Genomic DNA, 20,010 nt, shown 5'->3' with positions numbered 1-20,010 from the left:
ACCACTTCTGCTCCTGTCGTGCTGCTAAGAACTTGGCCATCTTCAACTGTAAGGGAGCTTGGGAAAAATGGTCTTTGAGTAACCACGTACTCACCTAAAACCTGTGGGCTGTGGGTTTTATTACTGAAGGAAGCATGATAGAATGGCAATTGGGGGGGACAAATCACAGAGAGTGCAGTGATTGATTAGTGATGTCTGCCACAGCGTAGGCAAAGGAAGTTACAGCTCAAAGTGAATTTTTTCTTTTTCTCATCTCAGTAGGGAAATGTGCCACTTGTACGAGCTCTAGTCAGGTTGAAGTTGAGAAAGTTCCTACGCACTCTGGGCTTCAGTTTCTTCATTTTTAAAATGAGAAGTTTGAGTTCACATTTCCAGGGTCACACAGTGAGTGAGTGATCCGCCCCCCCCAAAAAAAAGGGAAAAAAAGAAAGAAAAAAAATCTCGTCTCTTCATGCCCTGTCCCGATGAGGTAGAAACAAAATTCTGGATTCTCAGACCTTGACTGGCTCTGATTTCAGCACCTCCCCCATCACCTTAAAAATGAGGAAACTGAGGCACAGAGCAGGAAAAGGCATCAGGGCATTCAGAAACTCTGGCCTCCTGATATTTGGGCTGTTTTCTCCAGTGTAACTTGGTCCCTGTTTGTCTTCAGCGATGATCCAATCAAGATCCACCCGGCAGAGAGCCTTGGGCTGTGTTTGCTCAAACTATTGGCAAATATTTTTTTCTTCGGGGCACCAGCCCTTCTTTTCCCACACAGCTCAAGCTCAAAGAGAAGTCGAAAGCAGGGTTCTCATCCTCAGCCAATATAATTCCATTCCTGAGTCTTCTCCAACTGTGCACTCAACCATGCATCACTGACATTTGCGGCTGGATCCTTCTCTGGGGTGGGGCCATCATGTGCACTGCAGGATGTTGAGCAGCGTCCCTGCCTCCACCCATCAGATGCCAGTAGCATCCTGGTCCCCAGTTGTAACAACCAAAAATGTCTCTAGACATTTCCCAGTGTGCCCTGGGGGGCAGAATCGCCCCTGGGTAGGAACCGCTGAACTAGAGACACTAGAGACACATTTTCCTACCTCAGATCAACATAAACATTTCAACCCAGAGTCTTCATCTGGCATCTGACAGCGCTGGCTTTGAAATCCTGGCTCTGCCACTTCTAGGTGTGTGACTCTGTCTGTGCCCCAGTTTCCTTATCTGTGAAGTGAGGGGCCCATTAGAGTACCTCATGGCTGAGCACTCAGACACATGAGCTCTTGTTTCTGTGTGGCTGCAGGCATCACTGCCATGGCACGGAGCCTGGAAGGGAAGCTGCTGGTGGTTGGCACCCAGGAGAGCATGGTAGCTGTGTGGGATATGGAAGAACAGCAGGTGATCCACATCCTACCTGGACACACAGGTGAGGCTCAGGAAGTGGGGTTTATGATCAGCTTCCTCCTAGAGTCCCACAGCAATCAATGAGTCCCCTGGGGCCCCTTCAGTACCAATTCATTTCTCTGTATTAAAACCCTGGCCTTTGTTCCTGCATCAGCTAGCTATAGCCACATAACAAAACACCCCAAACAGGAATATAAATTGGTGCAGTCACTGTGGAGAATAGTATGGAGGTTCCTCAAAAAACTAAAACTAAAGTTGCCATGTGATCCAGCAGTCCTACTCCTGGGCATATATCTGGACAAAACTGTAATTTGAAAAGATACATGCACCCCTGTGTTCATAGCAGCAATATTGAAAATAGCCAAGACTTGGCAACAACCTACACGTTCATTGACAGATGAATGGACAAAGAAGATGTGGTGTATATATATATATATATATATATATATATATATATACACACACACACACACACACACACACACACACACACACACACACACACAATGGAATATTACTCAGCCATAAAAAAGAATGACATGGTGCTATTTGCACCTACATGGATGGCCCTAGAGATGATCATACTAAGTGAAGTAAGGCAGAAAGAGAAAGACAAATACCATATGATATCATTTATATGTGGAATATAAAATATGACACAAATGAACTTATCTACAAAACAGAAACAGACTCAGACATAGAGAACAGACTTGTGGTTGCCAAGGGGAAGGGGGGCAGGGGAGGGTTGGATGGGGAGTTTGGGACCAGTAGATGCAAACTATTATATATGGGATGGATAAACAACAAGGTCCTATTGTATAGCACAGGGAACTATATTCAATATCCTGTAATAAACCATAATGGAAAAGAATATGAAAAAGAAAAAACCCACCCCAAACAGAGTAGCTTCAAACAATAGCTGTTTATTTAGCTCACCTCTGTGACTGGGCAATTCAGGCTGGGCTCAGCCAGGCAGCTCTTCTGGTCTCAGCCAGGCTTGCTCATGCATATGTAATCAGTTATGGGGCGTCTGGGAGCTGGCTGGTTCAGGACATTCTTAGCTGAGACAACTCAGCTCTGTTCCACATGATCTCTCATCCTCCAGCTGGTGAGCCTGGGCAGAGGCAGGGTTTCAGGAGGGCAAGCAGAAGTGTACAAGGTCTCTGAAGGCCTGGAACTGGCCTTGGAACCGGCACCCCTTCACATTCTATTGGCCAAAGGAAGTCCCAAGAACAATCCAGAATCAATGGGTAGGGAAATTGGCTTCATCTCTTGATGGGAGAGGCAAAGTCACACTGCACAAGGTATAGACCTTGGAGGGTAAAGGATTGTGGTCATTTATGCAATTTGTCTACCACAGTCTCTCAGAGCCTAAGTAACGTTTTCATTTCTACAAAACCATCACAGCTGTGGTTGGTTCATTCCAACAATTAGTGAGTGCTTACTGTGTACCAGGCCCTGATCTGAGGCTGAAGAGAGACAGATGGGGGCCAAAACTCGGGTAAGGAGAGTGAGGCACACTCCTTGGGTGTAAAATTTAGGAGCATCCCAAAGTTAAAAAAAAACTTGGTCATCATGATAATATTTCAATGCAATGTGTTTATTTTTTATTTATTTATTTTGCTTTGGCCGTGCCACACAGCATGCGGGATCTTAGTTCCCCAGCCAGGGATCAAACCCATGCCCCCTGCAGCGGAAGCATGGAGTCTTAACCACTGGACCGCTGGGGAATTCCCGAATGCATTTATTTACTTATTTATTTATTTATTTATTGGCTGCATTGGATCTTAGTTGCAGCACATGGGACCTTTCGTTTCGGCGCACGGGCTCTTCCTTGCAGTGCATGGGCTTTTCTCTAGTTGTAGCGCACAGGCTCCAGAGCACGTGGGCTCATTAGTTGTGGCGCGCGAGCTTTAGTTGCCCCGCCGCATGTGGGATCTTAGTTCCCTGACCAGGGATCAAACTGGCGTCCCCTGCATTGCAGGACGGGTTCTTAACCACTGCGGAAAGTCCTGCAAATGTAATTTTTAAAAATGCTTTTAAAAATCAAAAAATTAATGCAAAACAATCCACGATGAATAGACATCAACCTGTCTTAAAGACAGGATGAGTAATAGTGCTGTGTCAATCCATACTGAAGAGAGAGGCAAAAGGAAAACTCAGCAGTTTGGTACCTCCTTAAACTTTGCACCCGAGGTAAGTGCCTTACTTGCCTCACCCTGATCCCGGCCCTGAGTCAGATCCATGTATTTGAGAAGGCAAGCCGGACAAAAGTGTAGTTACAAATTGCAATAAGTGTAATGAGGAAAACAGGGTGTCATGAGCTACAATAACCAAAGTGACTGACTTAGGGCAGTTAGGGAAAGGATTTCTCTGAGCAGGGACACTCAGCCAAGATACAAAGGCTATGAATAAGTGTGCAAAGGGCAGGAGGGTAGAGCATCCCAGGTATGGGAAACAACCAGTGCAAAGACCCTGAGAAGATGAGGTTGGAACATTGATAGAGCAGCAAGGAAGCTGTAAGGCTGGAGCTTAGGATATTGTATCAAATGAAAGGAGCCACTCACAAAAGACTACATTGTATGTGATTCATTTATATGAAATGTCTGCAACAGGTAAATCTGGAGAGACAGAAAGCAGTTTAGTGGTTGTCAGGGGCTGGTGGAAGGGGGATGGAGAGAGACTGCTAATGGGGACGGGGTTTCCTTTTTGGGTGACAAAAATGTTCTGAAATCTGATAGAGGTGACGTTTGCACAACATCGTGAATGTACTAGTATCACTGATTATACAATTTAAGATGGTTTAAATGATAAGGAGAGAAAAGGGAGGGAGTGACAGTTTTTGAGGTTATGAAAATACTCTAAACCTAGCCTGTGGTGATGGTTGCACAACTCTGGGAACGTTCATTTCCCAGAACAGTGAATTATACTGTTGTACATGAATAGGTGAATTTTATGCTTGTGAATTATATCTCAATAGAGATGTTAAAATATTACATGATTGCAATCTCAGTATGTACATGGTTTTATTATTTTTTCCTCAACATTTCGCCATAAGCATTCTTTTGTTTTCATGGAATCTTTTTAAAAACAACTTTATTGAGGTATAATTTACATACCATACAATACACGTGTTTTAAACATATAGTCAATGATTTTGTAGTAAATTTATCAAATTGTGCCACCATCACCGTAATCCTGCTGTAGCACTTTCCTTCACCCCAAGGAGATCCCTCCTGCCCGCTTTGCAGTCCATTCCTCCTCCCACCCCCAGCCCCATGGTAACCACCAATATGCTTTCTGAGTCTACAGGTTTGTATTTTCTGGACATTTCATATAAATGAAATTGTATAGCATGTGGTCTTTGGCATGGGACTTCTTTCACTCCACATAACGTTGTTTGAGTTCATCTGTATTGTTACATGTATGGTTAGTTTTTCCTTTGCATTGCTGAGCCGTATTCCATTGCATGGAACGAACAGAGGTTTTAATCCATTCATCACTTGAAGGACATTTACACTGTTCCCAGTTTGGGGCTGTTATGAATAATGCTGCTGTGATTCACTGAATCTTTTTTTTTTTTTTTTTTTTTTTTTTGTGGTACGTGGACCTCTCACCGCCGCGGCCTCTCCCGCTGCGGAGCACAGGCTCCGGACGCGCAGGCCCAACGGCCATGGCTCACGGGCCCAGCCGCTCCACGGCACGTGGGATCCTCCCGGACCGGGGCACGAACCCATGTCCCCTGCATTGGCAGGCGGACTCCCACCAACTGCGCCACCAGGGAAGCCCTCACTGAATCTTTATAATACTTAACTGCACCAAAAATATTTCATTTCTCTCGATAGATCGTGTTCCAGAATTTATTAAACTATTTAAAATTTTTTGGGGGCTATTTAGGCTATTTCTAGTTATCTGCTATTTGTTTTTGTTTTTGTTTTTTTTTTGCGGTACACGGGCCTCTCACTGTTGTGGCCTCTCCCGTTGCGGAGCACAGGTTTCGGACGCGCAGGCTCAGCGGCCATGGCTCACGGGCCCAGCTGCTCCGCGGCATGTGGGATCTTCCCGGACCGGGGCACGAACCCGTGTCCCCTGCATCGGCAGGCGGACTCTCAACTACTGTGCCACCAGGGAAGCCCTATCTGCTCTTTGGATAACACTGGGATGAATCTGTTTTTACACTTGCCAATATTTTTCCATTCTGCTGAGTATTTCTAGTGAGTGGTATTCTTGAATTGAAAGGTATGAACATTCTTATGGGTTTTGAGAAGTGTTATCTTATTGCTTTCCAAACAGATTGTAACAGATTAAAACACTCTCCAACCCCAAAGCTCCCAGCATTACATGTTTTCATTTTACTCTTTTTGTCTGAGGGGTTGGAGTGGGGTGGATACTGACAGAGTATCTGTCAAATAAGATTCCCTCTATTTTATCATCATCAGGATAGCTATTTTCCTAGAGGTCTATTCAATCTCTGTATCTGTGTGTGAGAGCCATCTCTTCAAGACCTGAGCCCATTTACCAATGGTGACCTTGATTCAGTTTTTAAAGTCCTCAAACTCTTATTATTTGTAATCAGAAAAGCTCAATAATCAATTTACTGAAAAAACTGAAAATATTTTAGACCTACATAATAGGGGAAGTGAAAGTTTCTGATCCTGTGACAGCATGCTGGAGGTGGTTGGTACTGGCTTGTGAGAGCTGTCTGAAATTTTCAAGAATTTGGTGAGGTGATTGTCAAACACAACCATTCTTTTTTTTTAATTTATTTTTTTTATTGTATAATATATTTACAATGTTGTGTTAATTTCTGCTGTACAGCAAAGTAACTCAGTTATACACATATATACATTCTTTTATTTTTATTTTATTTATTTATTTTTTTCAGTATGTGGGCCTCTCCTGTTGTGGAGCACAGGCTCCGGACGCACAGGCCCAGCGGCCATGGCTCACGGGCCCAGCCGCTCCGCGGCATGTGGGATCTTCCCAGACCAGGGCACGAACCCGTGTCCCCTGCATCGACAGGCGGACTCTCATCCACTGCGCCACCAGGGAAGCCCTATATACATTCTTTTTTGTATTCTTTTCCATCATGGTTTATCCCAGTATATTGAATATAGTTCCCTGTGCTATACAGTAAGACCTTGTTGTTTATCCATTCTGTATGTAAGTTTGCATCTACTAACCCCAAACTCCCAGTCCATCCCTCCCCGACTTCTCTCTCCCCCTTGGCAACCACAAGTCTGTTCTCTATGTCCAAACACAGTCATTCTTAAACATTAAATTATAGAAACATACAATTAAATAGATTATATTAAAACAAGGTAATAAATACTCAAAGCTCATCACTTTCTAAATATTTACCACACTCTACTCTTATCTCTCTTCTTGGCTGTTACATCCATGTGATGGAAATGGTGTGTTACTGACCACCTCTTTACAACTGCATATATATATATATATATATATATATATATATATATATCTCCAATAACCAGGTTGCACAAGCTTATATGACTATATATAACCATGGTCTTTTTTTTTTTTTAGTTAACATCACATATTTTGCCTCTTTCCATATCATGTATACATCTCTAATTCACTTTAGTAGTGATATAGTATCCTATGTATGGGGATATATTATAAAGCATTACTATTTATAGAAATTTTGGTTGAAAAATACCACAATTTTAAGAAATAAAAATCACCCCTAATACTGCTGGCATATGAATTCTAAAGTAAAATTCCCTTCCTTTACTCTCCCCTCACCCTTCAGTGTCCCCCGGGAAGTGATCAGTGCAGACAGTCTGTTATATGCCATTAGCAATTTTTCTCTAGGCTTATGCAGACATAGCTCTGTCCTTTGAGCTTTTGTCAAAAATTACATCATGCTGTTTTATATACTGGGTTGCAACTTGCTCTTGTTGCAGTAGGTTGTAACGATGTTTTGTGGTGATTGAGAGCCTGGACTCCAAGCTGAGATCCTACCTCCATTACTTATTAACCATGTGTCTTTGGATAAGTTACTGTACTCAGCTGTGGCTCAGTTTCCCCATCTATACAATGGGATAACAAGAGTACCTCACGAGCTGTCATGAGATTAAAAGAGTTTAATGCATGTTAACCACTTACAACTATGTTTGGCACACAGAAAACACTAAGTATTGGCTGTTGTAATAATAATTATTATTAGGTGTATGTATATATCCATTTTATTATTTTTAATGCCTGCCTAATATTCTTTACATGGATGTACCATATTACTTAACCAACTCCCTTTTCATAGACAGGTTGTTTTCAGTTTTCTTTTTCTTTCTTTCTTTTTTTTTTTTTGCGGTACGCGGGCCTCTCACTGTTGTGGCTTCTCCCATTGCGGAGCACAGGCTCCGGACGCGCAGGCTTAGCGGCCATGCCTCACGGGCCTAGCCACTCCACGGCATGTGGGATCTTCCCAGACCGGGGCACGAACCCGCGTCCTCTGCATCGGCAGGCGGACGCTCAACCACTGCGCCACCAGGGAAGCCCTCAGTTTTCTTTTTACACAGACAGTGTTGCATTTAAAGTCCTTCTCCATCTTCACACACTTACGCTATTATTTCTGTAAGACACATTCCTGGAAGTGGGATTTCTGAGTCAAATTGTACGCACATTGTTCCTTTTCCCCTCTTTTTCTTAGCTTTTTATTCTAAAAATAACTGTAGACTCAGAGAAAGTTGCTGAAATAGTACAGAGAATTCCTGTGTACCTTTTATCTACCTTTCCAGGCTAGCAATGTCTTACATAACTATAGTATATTATCAAAACCACGATATTGCACATTTTAACTTTTAATAAATGTCACCAAATTACCCTTCTGCAAATTTATATCAACTTATACTCCCATCAGCATGGTATGAGATTAACTGATTTCTTGTACCTTTGCCAGCACTCCAGCAATTAATTCATAGTTTTTGCCAATACTATGGATAATAATGATATTGGTATTTCATGTTGCATTTTGTGACTACTAGTGAGATTGAACATCATTTTCAAATGTTTATTGTCCACTTGTACTATTTCTGTAAATCTCTTGTTATATGATTTGTCCAATTTGTAAGTTGTTTGCGTTTCTGTTGCTTATTTGTAAGAACTCTTTGTTTATTAAAGAGGGTCTCCATTTATCTGTTATATACTGCAAATATTTCCTCCTAATGTGTCATATGCCTTTCAAATTTATCCTCCTGAAATTTTACACTTTTATGTAATCCAGTTTGTCAATTTTTCCCCTTTATGTCTTCCAAATTTTGTTCTCCTTAGAAAACTATCTCTCCAGGAGTATGAAATCTTCTCTTATAATTTTATTTTGGTTTACTTTTTGTTTATTAATTTTAAATACTCCCTGGATGATGATAACCTTTTATACATTTCAATGATCTCTATTTAATACAGATTCAGCATTTGGGCAATTGATTTAATCCCAACCAGTTGTTACACTCAGTTTAGCTTTGCCACATTCCATTATTTGTAATTTGGATATGTTCTAATCTATCCATCTTTCCTTTGGGAAACCAGGGAATTTCTAAGCCAGCAGAGGTTATGGTAGTTGGAAGGTCAAAATGTTCCCAGCTAATATACTATCCTCCACCCTGGCCTGCTGCAGGAGAGGTGAGGTGTGTGAAAGTGTTTGCCAAAGGATCGCTTGCCATCTCTACCTCGAAGGATCACACCCTGTGCTTGTGAAACTTACTCTCTGACCAGGAGAAATTCACCATTTGGGATGGAGGCTCAGAAGGTCCCACTGAACCTCAGATCTCGAGCCTTCATGTGGATGAAGCAAAGAAGGTTGTGTATTCAGCATCTAACTCAAAGGTAACAAACACTTGCCCCGTTTGCAAAGTAAAGCTGAGACCAGAGCAGTCAAAGGTGGCATATGGTGTTTATATAAGGAGGGTCTCCCTGATATGGGACAGGGGGACTGTAAACAGAGGTACACAACTACTTGAGAGGGTGCCATAAAGGGCTTCAAAACTTATAGTTGGATTAGATGATCTTGATAGATCTTTCTGATCCTAAGGGTTAAGACCTTTCACCATTTTTAATGCAGTCATTTTTTTAGTGCTATAAATTTCCCTCTGAGTGCTGCTTTACCTACATCCCATGAACTTTTATATGTTATATTATCATTTACATTCAGTTCAAAATATTTTTAGCATTTCCCTTTTGATTTCTTCTTTGATCTATGGGCTATTTAGCAGTGTGATATTCATTTCCAAATATTTGAGAGGTTCCCAGATAGTGTTCTCTTATTTTTTTCCTAATATAATTCCATTTGCATTATGTGAATCCTTTCAAATTTATTGAAATGTTCTTTCTTGGTAAATGTTCCACATGCATCTGAAAACAATATGTTTTCTGCTGTGTTATTCCATCATGTCAATCATAACTCTATAATCTGATCATTTTATGAATAGAAACACACAACAGAATAATGGGTTAAAGCTTAGCAATTAAAGGCATGGGCCAAATCTGTATCTAAGTCCCAGTTGACTTCTTTGCAAGCTGAGTAATCTTGATTGTATCACCTCATCTCTCTGCCTCAATTCTTCCTCTACCTCATGAGATAATGAATGTAAAACACCCTTCATAGTGTTGGGTACATTGTAAGCAACAAACAATTAATAGCTATTAATTATTCTATTTTATTAGTAATTGATGGTTGTTAATGTAAGTAATATTGGTAGCTTACAAACTATGCTGTCCAAAGTGGAGAACCACCAGCTAGATGTGGTTATTGAGCACTTGAAATGTGGCTATTCCAAATTGAGATGTGCTGTAAGTATAAAACACACAGTGGATTTCAAAGACTCAGTATCATAAAGAAAAGTAAAATATTTCAATAATAATTTTATATTGATTACATGTTGAAATGATAACATTTGGATATACCGGGTTAAATAAAGTATATCATTGAAATTGATATCACTTGTTTCTTTTTACCTTTTTTAAGGTGGCTAATAAAAAATATAAAGTCATGTGTGGCTTGCATTATAGTTTTATTGGACAATGTAGGCTTAAATATTACAGAAGTGTGGGTTGATTTCAAGACTGATTATAGAAATCAGCTTTGTTATCAGCAAAAGTTTGGAAAATACAGTAAAGAAATAATATATAATAAATAATTACAAACATTACCATTATTAACATTTACATGATTTTGCTTTACGTGGTGCATGTGTGTGTATGCACGTGTGCATGTGTGTATGAAACAAAATGGGGATAAAACCATATACACAGTGTTTTAAAATAAATAAATTTATTTATTTTTGGCTGCATTGGGTCTTCATTGCTGTGTGAGGGCTTTCTCTAGCAGTGGAGAGTGGGGGCTATTCTTCGTTGCAGTGTGCAGGCTTCTCACTGCGGTGGTTTCTCTTACTGTGGAGCACAGGCTCTAGGTGTGGGCTCAGTAGTTGTGGCGTGTGTGCTCTAGAGCGCAGGCTCAGTAGTTGTGGCACATGGACTTAGTTGCTCTGAGGCATGTGGGATCTTCCCAGACCAGGGATCGCACCCATGTCCCCTGCATTGGCAGGTGGATTCTTAAACACTGTGCCACCAGGGAAGTCCCTAAGCAGTTTTATAAAGCTATTTTTGCCCATAACCTTAAACATTCTTCAAAAACAGCATGATTAGTGATTTCATAAGATTCCGTTGCATGGCTCTGCTGTAGTTTATTTAGCTAATCCCTCATTACTGGACATGTAGGTTGTTTCAATTTCTTTGCACTTTCAAATAGCTGAGGTAACTTTCCTTGTACGTGTATCTTTGTGTGTATCTCTCCTTATTTCTTTAGTGTAAATCCCACAAATAAAATTAATGGGAAATGTTTACTATTTAAATGACTACTGCTGATAAAAAGGTACTTTTGGGGGTAAGGTTAAAAATGAAACCTCTTTAATTATTAATCAGCAGTTACTTGGAATGAACATATAGGCACATGGCATAGCTGACTGTTCTTCTATTTTTAAAACTTTTTATTTTAGAACAATTTTAGATTTATGGAAAAGCTATAAAGATAGTAGAGAGAGTTCCCGTATGGCCTTGTTCCAGCCTTCTCCAAAGTCAACATCTTATATAACCAGTGTACATTTGTCAAAACTAAGACATTAATATTGACAGTTACCATCAACTCAGTTCCAGAATTTATTTGGATTTTATCCATTTTTTCATGAATGTCCTTTTGCCATTCCAAGATCCAATCCAGGATTCCTCCCCCTTCCCCACTCCTTTTTTAAAAACTGGCAGAGTGTCGACGTTAAAATGCATGAACTATAAAAAAAAATAGGTCTTAATATAGCCAATATTTTGTAATAACTGTAAAGGAAAGGAACTTTACAAAATTGTACAAAGATAAAAAAAATTTTTAATTGCAATGACAAAAAAAAAAAAGAAGAGGTCTTGCATTTGACTCTGGAAAACTTGCAGACTAGGTCTCCCTCTGACATGGCTCTTTCTTTTCATCATTCCTTTAGACCAATGCTTGGAATCTGGAAACTGAAGAGCTGATTTTCCATATCCTGGGGGATGCCTCTGACCGCTGGGTGTACACGGCAGTGCTGGCTTCCAGGGCCACGCTGTTGATGGTGTCGCAGGGTGACGTGGTCAGTCTGTGGAGTTCAGCCACAGGAACACTGCAAAGGAAGCAACATTTGTCCAGCATCAAAGAAGAAACAATTACCTGTGGGGTCTCAGTCCAGAAACAAAGAAAGATGGTGACCGGGTCCAGCAAGGGCTCCATCTCTTTGGTAAGCAACTTGACCGAATAGGATGCCAACATTAATTCAGCTCCAAAATGCTCAGATGGCCTAGAAGTTGGGAGAAACCATCTCACCTTTGATCTTTTAATAAATGACACTGGGCTTCTTCATTCTAGGGATCTGCAGTTCAGTGCAGTCCAGGAAACATCTCTTGGTGTCTCCTGGGGGCTGGCCAGTGTGGGGGATTGTTGGTGCTCAATCCTGCTGGAGATGATCTGGGAGGAAGTATAGAATGTGCATCAGAACTGTCCCTGCTGAGGGGTCAGGAGCTGGGGTTCTATCCACCAGCTCCATCAGTGGTTAGGTGAGGGCTGCTGCCAGGAACATTAACACAGAGGCCAAGTGTGTGGAAGGATAGGGTCAGAAAAAACAACCCAGTGCAGAGTTGCAGGTGTGTGGTGAGCAGCCTTCAGGAATAGAGGAGTACGCTGAGGAGATATGGATGGGGCACCAAGAGTGAGTTGTACAGAAGTCGTAGGTGGAGGAACAAGGGCAGCTTTCCAGGCATTGGAGGGGCTGTAGAAGTATAAGAGTCCAGCCACATCCTCAAGGAACTCAATCTAGGGAGGGAGCCAGGTTTGCCAATGACTTATAGTGACACAGAGTAACAGGGTCTGTTTTCAGTAGAGGTAGAAATAGTGTGTTCTTGGTTGGGGGAAGGAACAAATACTTCTGAAAGAGGCAGTCTGGGAAGGCTTCCCTCCGGGGCGGGGGGAGCCTCAGAAGAAGAAGGATTTCCAAGATGAATAAGGGAAGACGAGGAGAATAGGGGATATCATGGTGGGAAAGTAGGAACATGCCTGGTGTTGTAGGGAAAAGAGAGGTGGCGTGGAAATGGATCGCAGATGGTCTTGTATGTCCTGTTGAGGAAGTGAGAGTTTGAGGACGGGAGGAATATGGCCTCTAAAGAATCATCCCAAAGCTCCACATTTCTGGACCTCATACCTTGTAGCCTCCCTGAGCAATCAAGGCACCAAACACGATCGTGGAGGACATCCCCAGCCCTTTCATTAGGCCTCTCGGTTGCATCCCTTTACTCCTTCATTCACTGATTGTCCTCAGTAATATCCTTCAGCCTAGCAAGGAACTTGGACTTTAGGGTCAGACACACTTGAGTTTGAAAATCTAGTCCTGAATGAAAATTGGTGCAGCCACTATGGAAAACAGTACGGAGGTTCCTTAAAAAACTAAAACTAGAGTTGCCATATGATACAGCAATCCCACTCCTGGGCATAAATCCAGAGAAAACTCTAATTCAAAAAAATACATGCACCTTAGTGTTCATTACAGCACTCTTTACAATAGCCAAGACATGGAAGCAACCTAAGTGTCCATCAACAGATGAATGATAAAGAAGATATGGCATATATATACAATGGAATACTACTCAGCCATAAAAAGATGAAATAGGGCTTCCCTGGTGGCGCAGCGGTTGAGAGTCCGCCTGCCGATGCAGGGAACACGGGTTCGTGCCCCGGTCCGGGAAGATCCCACATGCCGCAGAGTGGCTGGGCCCGTGAGCCATGGCCGCTGAGCCTGTGCATCCGGAGCCTGTGCTCCACAACGGGAGAGGCCACAACAGTGAGAGAGGCCCACGTACCACAAAAAAAAAAAAAAAAAAAAAAAAAAGATTGAAATAATGCCATTTGCAGCAACATGGATGGACATAGAGATTATCATACTAAGTGAAGTAAGCCAGAAAGGGAAAGGTAAATACCATATGATAGCACTTATATGTGGAATCTAAAATACGATACAAATGAATTATTTACAAAACAGAAACAGACTCTCAGATGTAAAAAACAAACTTATAGTTAGCAAAGGGGAAAGGAGGTGGGGAGAGGGCTAAATTAGGAGTTTGGGATTAGCAGATACAAACTACTACATATAAAATAGATAAACAACAAGGTCCTACTGTATAGCACAGGGAACTATATTCAATATCCTGTAATAAACCATAATGGAAAAGTACATGAAAAATGGAAAAGAATATATATATATATATATATATATAAAACAGTCACTTTGCTGTACACCAGAAACTAACATAACATTGTAAATCAACTATATTTCAATAAACAAACAAACAAAAACAAAAAAAAAACAGAAAAGAAAATCCCACTCCTGCCTTTACCTAGTTGTATTCTTGGGCTACTCAACCCTTCTTTGAGCCTCAGTTTTCTCATCTGTAAAATGGGGAGAGGGAACATGGCACCTACATCCAGGGCCACAACAAGAGATGGACAGATGGGCACTTGTTCAGGCTTCCAACCAGCAGGGGTGGGGTGGGTATGCTAAGATAACACTGGAGTGAATTGGAAACATGGTGCTAGTTAACTCAGATTTCTCCCTATATAACTCACCTTTGGTGCCCCATCCCGATCCCCTCAGTTCTGAAGACTATTCTGTCAGTCCCAAGCCTACTGATGGCAGTGCCCTCAGTTAGGAATGCCTATGGTGCTTGTCTGGGCACACATCACTCATAGGGGGCTCTACACACATTTCTCCCACGGAGCCCCTATTTATGACTGGACTGGCTCTTGTGGCTCTTCTTATGATCACAGGATGCACTTCAGCAAGAAACCATCAGGGAACCTTGAGGAAGGTGAATAGCATGCCCAAGGGCCACACAGTGAAGTTGAGGGGAGAGAGAGAGTTGAGAGAGGGAGTGAGCAAACATGGACTTGGGGCTCTGCCTTTATTGGGGTCTGAGGGTGGGGTGTCTAGCATTTTGTGGATTCACTCTTTATTGGCAAATTTAAAACATATGGGGAGGAATTAGGACACAGGAAGGGGAAGGGCGTCACCCAAGTCGTCAGTTATCTAGGTTCTCCAGGGCTTTCTGAAAGAGGAACCTTCATGGGTGGACATCCTGGTTCCTTATCTAGTTGTTTTGCTAGTAGCTGCCAACATGTTTATTCAAGATGGATGTCTTTTGAAATGGCTGCCTCAGCAATCAGAAAGCTTGTTGTCAGGCACCTACATTACAGCTGCACACCTGTGACTCTGCACCTGGTTGAGGTTTTTTTCTATCTCCTCTCCCCCCAAACCAGCACACTTGGCTTCTGTGTTAATGCGCCTGGGAGCAGTCCTCAGCCAACCTGAAATAGAGGTGGTGCATAGAACCCCACCCAGCTCTTGGCCCCCCAGTGGGGGCATCTCTGATGCATGCTCTACACTCTCTCTCAGAGCATCCCCAGCAGGACTCAGCTGTTTGCCTGCATTGGTAACTGGCTTGATGAGCCACATTTACTGGCTGCCTTCCCTTCCCTGTCTCAATTCTCCACCCTCTACCAGTCAAAAGAAAGAAAGCCATAATTCAGCAATCATAATCAAACTGCCAAAAACCAAAGATAAAGAGAGAAATATTAAAAGCATCCAGAGGAAAAAAGACCCATTACATACCATGGTTGTCCATGATAAGATCTACAGCTGATTTCTCATTGAAAACAATGGGGACAGAGACAATGGAAGGAATGGCATCTGTAATTTGAAAGAAAAAGCCAAAACCTGTCAACCTAGACTCCTATTTACAGGGAAATTATCCTTCAAAACTGAAAGCAAAATAAAAGACATTTTTAGGCAAATAAAGGCTGAGAGAACTTGTCTCCAACAAATCTGCACTATAAGAAATGCTGGGGAAAAAAAAAAAAAAGAAATGCGGGAAATAAATTCTTCAGGCTGTGGGGATATAACACCAGATGAAAGTCCAATGAATAAAGGAAGAGCACCAGAAACGGTAACTAGAGGAGAAAGCTCAGCTCAAAGCTGTCTGTGTCCTAGGAAAATCAGAGCTTGAAAAAGTAGGTACCCAAAGACTCTAGAACTATTTGGTCTTGGGAAAAGCAGTCGTCTTGCACCAAAGTTCCTGTGTGGTACCCAGCCATCACTCCTCATCCAAGCTGGCTCTGAAATATTCAAGTCCAAGTGGAACTCAAGATGCTAGAGCCTCTAGACCTGCAAGCTATGAAAGAAGATCATGTATATGTCAGCCAAGAGCCTGGGGTTGAAATAACATGAAACCTACAAGGTAAAAATGTAAATAGGGCTTCCCTGGTGGCGCAGTGGTTGAGGGTCCGCCTGCCGATGCAGGGGACGCGGGTTCGTGCCCCGGTCCGGGAAGATCCCACATACCGCAGAGCAGCTGGGCCCGTGAGCCATGGCCGCTGAGCCTGTGCGTCCAGAGCCTGTGCTCCGCAACGGGAGAGGCCACAACAGTGAGAGGCCCGCGTACCGCAAAAAAAAAAAAAAAAAAAAAATGTATCCTGCTCTGAAATAAACACATGCATTTCTTCTGAGCACAACTTAATGTTGCATGTGCTGCCTGCATAGGGCAATTCCAACCTTGAGACCAGAGAGCCTACTACCACCTGCCTTTAGTGATTACAATTCAGTGAAACTTTGAAACTGACTAATGCATGGAATGATGATTTTGTCAGGAATGGGAGCTTTATTTTACTATCTAAATGTTAATGTTTTAAAAACACCTCCCCAAATTTATCTGGTTCAGCAAAGTGCATGTAATAGAGCTCTTATTTTGAACGTAAAAAGTATGTATTTTTGTGAAAAGGAAATCCATTTCTTGGGCACTTTGCCTTCTTCATGGGGGTATAGATTGGTGAAACCCTTGGGAGAGAAATCTTGCAGAGTCTAAGATTAAAAAGTCACATCCCCATCTTAAATACTTGCCCATGGGCACACAAATGTAAACAGAGTGTGGCCTCATTTCATGTGAATTTGACTTAGGTAAATACGAAATAATATTATAAAAGTATTCAGTCTCATTTTATGTGCACATTTAGGAAATACGCACATAAATATGCACATAAATAGGGAAAGTGCAAACACATTTAAAATTTATTTAGCATCTTATGATCTCGCAGCGAGGGGTGGGGGCAGGTGAATTGAAGACTGTGTTTACACTAGTGTGAGTGGCAGCAGCACTGTAGCTGGTGGACAGAAACACCTACCATCCTTCATCCATCGAAGGGGAAAATCCCTCTCAAATCTGTCATGTTTTGTATTATCTGAGATCTTCAGGTATATACCCCTCACTTAAAATGAGACCAGCCTTGGGCTTCCCTGGTGGCACAGTGGTTGAGAGTCCGCCTGCCGATACAGGGGACGTGGTCTCATGCCCCGGTCCGGGAAGATCCCACATGCTGCGGAGCGGCTGGGCCCGTGAGCCATGGCCGCTGAGCCTGTGCGTCCAGAGCCTGTGCTCCGCAACGGGAGAGGCCACAACAGTGAGAGGCCCACGTACCGCAAAAAAAAAAAAAAAATGAGACCAGCCTTGAGGATAGTATCCCTCCGTGTAATAGCAAAACATTGACATGATCTGAAATGTCCATCTATGGGAAAATAGTTAAGTGAATTAAGGAAATGTTATACCATGGAAGATTACATAACTATAAAAAATTAGATAGTCTTGAGCAGTGGTCAGCTAACACTGGCCCACTGCCTGTTTTTATTCAGCCCATGAGCTGAGAATGGTTTTTCTGATTTTAATGGTTGAAAAATGATTTTTAAAAGAAGAATATCTTGTGACATGTGAAAATTCCATAGAAGCCAAATTTAATGTCCATAAATGATGTTGTCTTGGTACATAACCACACCGTTTGTCTACATACGGTCTGTGGCTGCATTTGTGCTCTCATGGCAAAGTTGAGACCACATGGTCACAAAGTCTAAAGTGTTTACTATCTGGCCCATTACAGGAAAATTTGCCGACCCCTGGCCTAGAGATACTTTCGTGGAAATAATAAACTCTCACACAGTGCTCACTGTGTACTAAGGGCTATTGCAGGGACTTTTGTACCTATTATCTCATTTAACCCTCAAAACACAGCTAAGATGTAGCTGCTGCCATTATCTATATGTTACAGATGCGTTAAACTGAAGCACAGAGAGATGAAGTCATTTGCCTAAGGTCACACAGCTAGGAAGTGTCACAGACAGGATTTGAACTCAAGCAGTCTGGCTCTAGGATCCATGCTCTTAAGTGCTATGCTACACCTGGGTGCCATTGACAGCTGGGGCCAGGTCCTTCTTTGCCATTGGGGGCCGTCCTATGCGTTGTAGGGTATTCAGCAGCATCCCTAGCCATTGCCCACTCGATGCAGAGCATCTGCCCTATCTTTACAACCAAAAATGTCTCTAAGGCGTTGCCCAGTGTTCTCAGCGGGGAGGGACAAAATCACCCCTTGCTCCAGTTGAGAACCGCTACCCCAGACACATTAAGTGAAAAAAGCAACTTGCAGAACAATATCTACGAGGGATGGTGGAGAAAGGAGGCTTGTGTAAATGTTTACCTACACAAACGGATTCTCAGCAAACATAGACAAAGATGCCTTCCAGGGAGAAAGCAGAATGGTGGGGAAGGTGAAAAGATGCTCGTGGGGAGCTCTGGCCATTTCTTTTTTTTTTTTTAATTATACAGTATAATTTTTTTTAAGTTTTAAAAGAATCACGTTTTTGAAAAAATCAGCAATAACACTGTCGACGAAAATTCAATTAACCATCAAGTGAAGAAGAAAAAAGGGAATTTTATTCGAGCTAAACTGAGGATTATAACCCGGGAAGCAGATTCTCAGAAAGCTCTGAGAACTGTGCTGCCTGTTGGAAGTCGAAGGCACAGTCATATACATTTTTGAGACAAACGATCATACATCAAAATGACATGCTGGTATTTTACATAAAGTTCACCAAGGATATAGAGGCCCCATAAACAAGTACAAAACGAGCAGCGAGTCACCATGACCCCCTACAGAGATGGGAAAGAACACTATTCTTTTTTTTTTTTTTTTTAACATCTTTATTGGGGTATAATTGCTTTACAATGGTGTGTTAGTTTCTGCTGTATAACAAAGCGAATCAGTTATACATATACGTATGTTCCCATATCTCTTCCCTCTTGCGTCTCCCTCCCTCCTACCCTCCCTAGCCCACCCCTCTAGGTGGTCACAATCCACCGAGCTGATTTCCCTGTGCTATGCAGCTGCTTCTCACTAGCTATCTATTTTACGTTTGGTAGTGTATATATGTCCATGCCACTCTCTCACTTTGTCACAGCTTACCCTTCCCCCTCCCCATATCCTCAAGTTCATTCTCTAGTAGGTCTGTGTCTTTATTCCTGTCTTGCCCCAGGTTCTTCATGACCTTATTTTTTTCCCTTAGATTCCATATATATGTGTTAGCATACGGTATTTGTTTTTCTCTTTCTGACATACTTCACTCTGTATGACAGACTCTAGGTCCATCCACCTCACTACCAATAACTCAATTTCGTTTCTTTTTATGGCTGAGTAATATTCCATCGTGTATACATGCCACATCTTCTTTATCCATTTGGACACCTACATTGCTTCCATGTCCGGGCTATTGTAAATAGAGCTGCAACGAACATTTTGGTACATGACTCTTTTTGAATTATGGTTCCTCAGGGTATATGCCCAGTAGTGGGATTGTTGGGTCATATGGTAGTTCTATTTTTAGTTTTTAAGGAACTTCCATACTGTTCTCCATAGTGGCTGTATCAATTTACATTCCCACCAACAGTGCAAGAGTATTCCCTTTTCTCCTCACTCTCTCCAGCATTTATTGTTTCTAGATTTTTTTTTTTGTAGTACGCGGGCCTCTCACTGTTGTGGCCTCTCCCGTTGTGGAGCAGAGGCTCTGGACGCGCAGGCTCAGCGACCATGGCTCACGGGCCCAGCCGCTCTGTGGCATGTGGGATCCTCCCGGACCGGGGCACGAACCCGTGTCCCCTGCATCGGCAGGTGGACTCTCAACCACTGCGCCATCAGGGAAGCCCCTGTTTCTAGATTGTTTTTGATGATGGCCA

At 42.3% G+C, this 20,010-nt stretch overlaps 1 protein-coding gene across 1 annotated transcript in view; it reads left to right on the top strand.

The window, feature by feature from the left end:
* The window catches only part of NWD1 (NACHT and WD repeat domain containing 1), a 74,803-nt gene that overhangs the window by 33,653 nt on the left and 21,140 nt on the right, over window positions 1-20,010 (top strand). The window contains 3 exon segments of the mRNA XM_032628158.1: window positions 1,280-1,402; window positions 9,017-9,225; window positions 11,883-12,154. Of these exon segments, the coding sequence (XP_032484049.1) occupies window positions 1,280-1,402; window positions 9,017-9,225; window positions 11,883-12,154 (604 nt within the window).

This window comes from Phocoena sinus, chromosome 3, assembly GCF_008692025.1.
Source record: "Phocoena sinus isolate mPhoSin1 chromosome 3, mPhoSin1.pri, whole genome shotgun sequence".
Lineage (NCBI taxonomy): Eukaryota > Metazoa > Chordata > Mammalia > Artiodactyla > Phocoenidae > Phocoena > Phocoena sinus.
The sequence above is the reverse complement of the archived record's forward strand: the minus strand, read 5'-3'. Positions and strand labels throughout refer to the sequence as shown.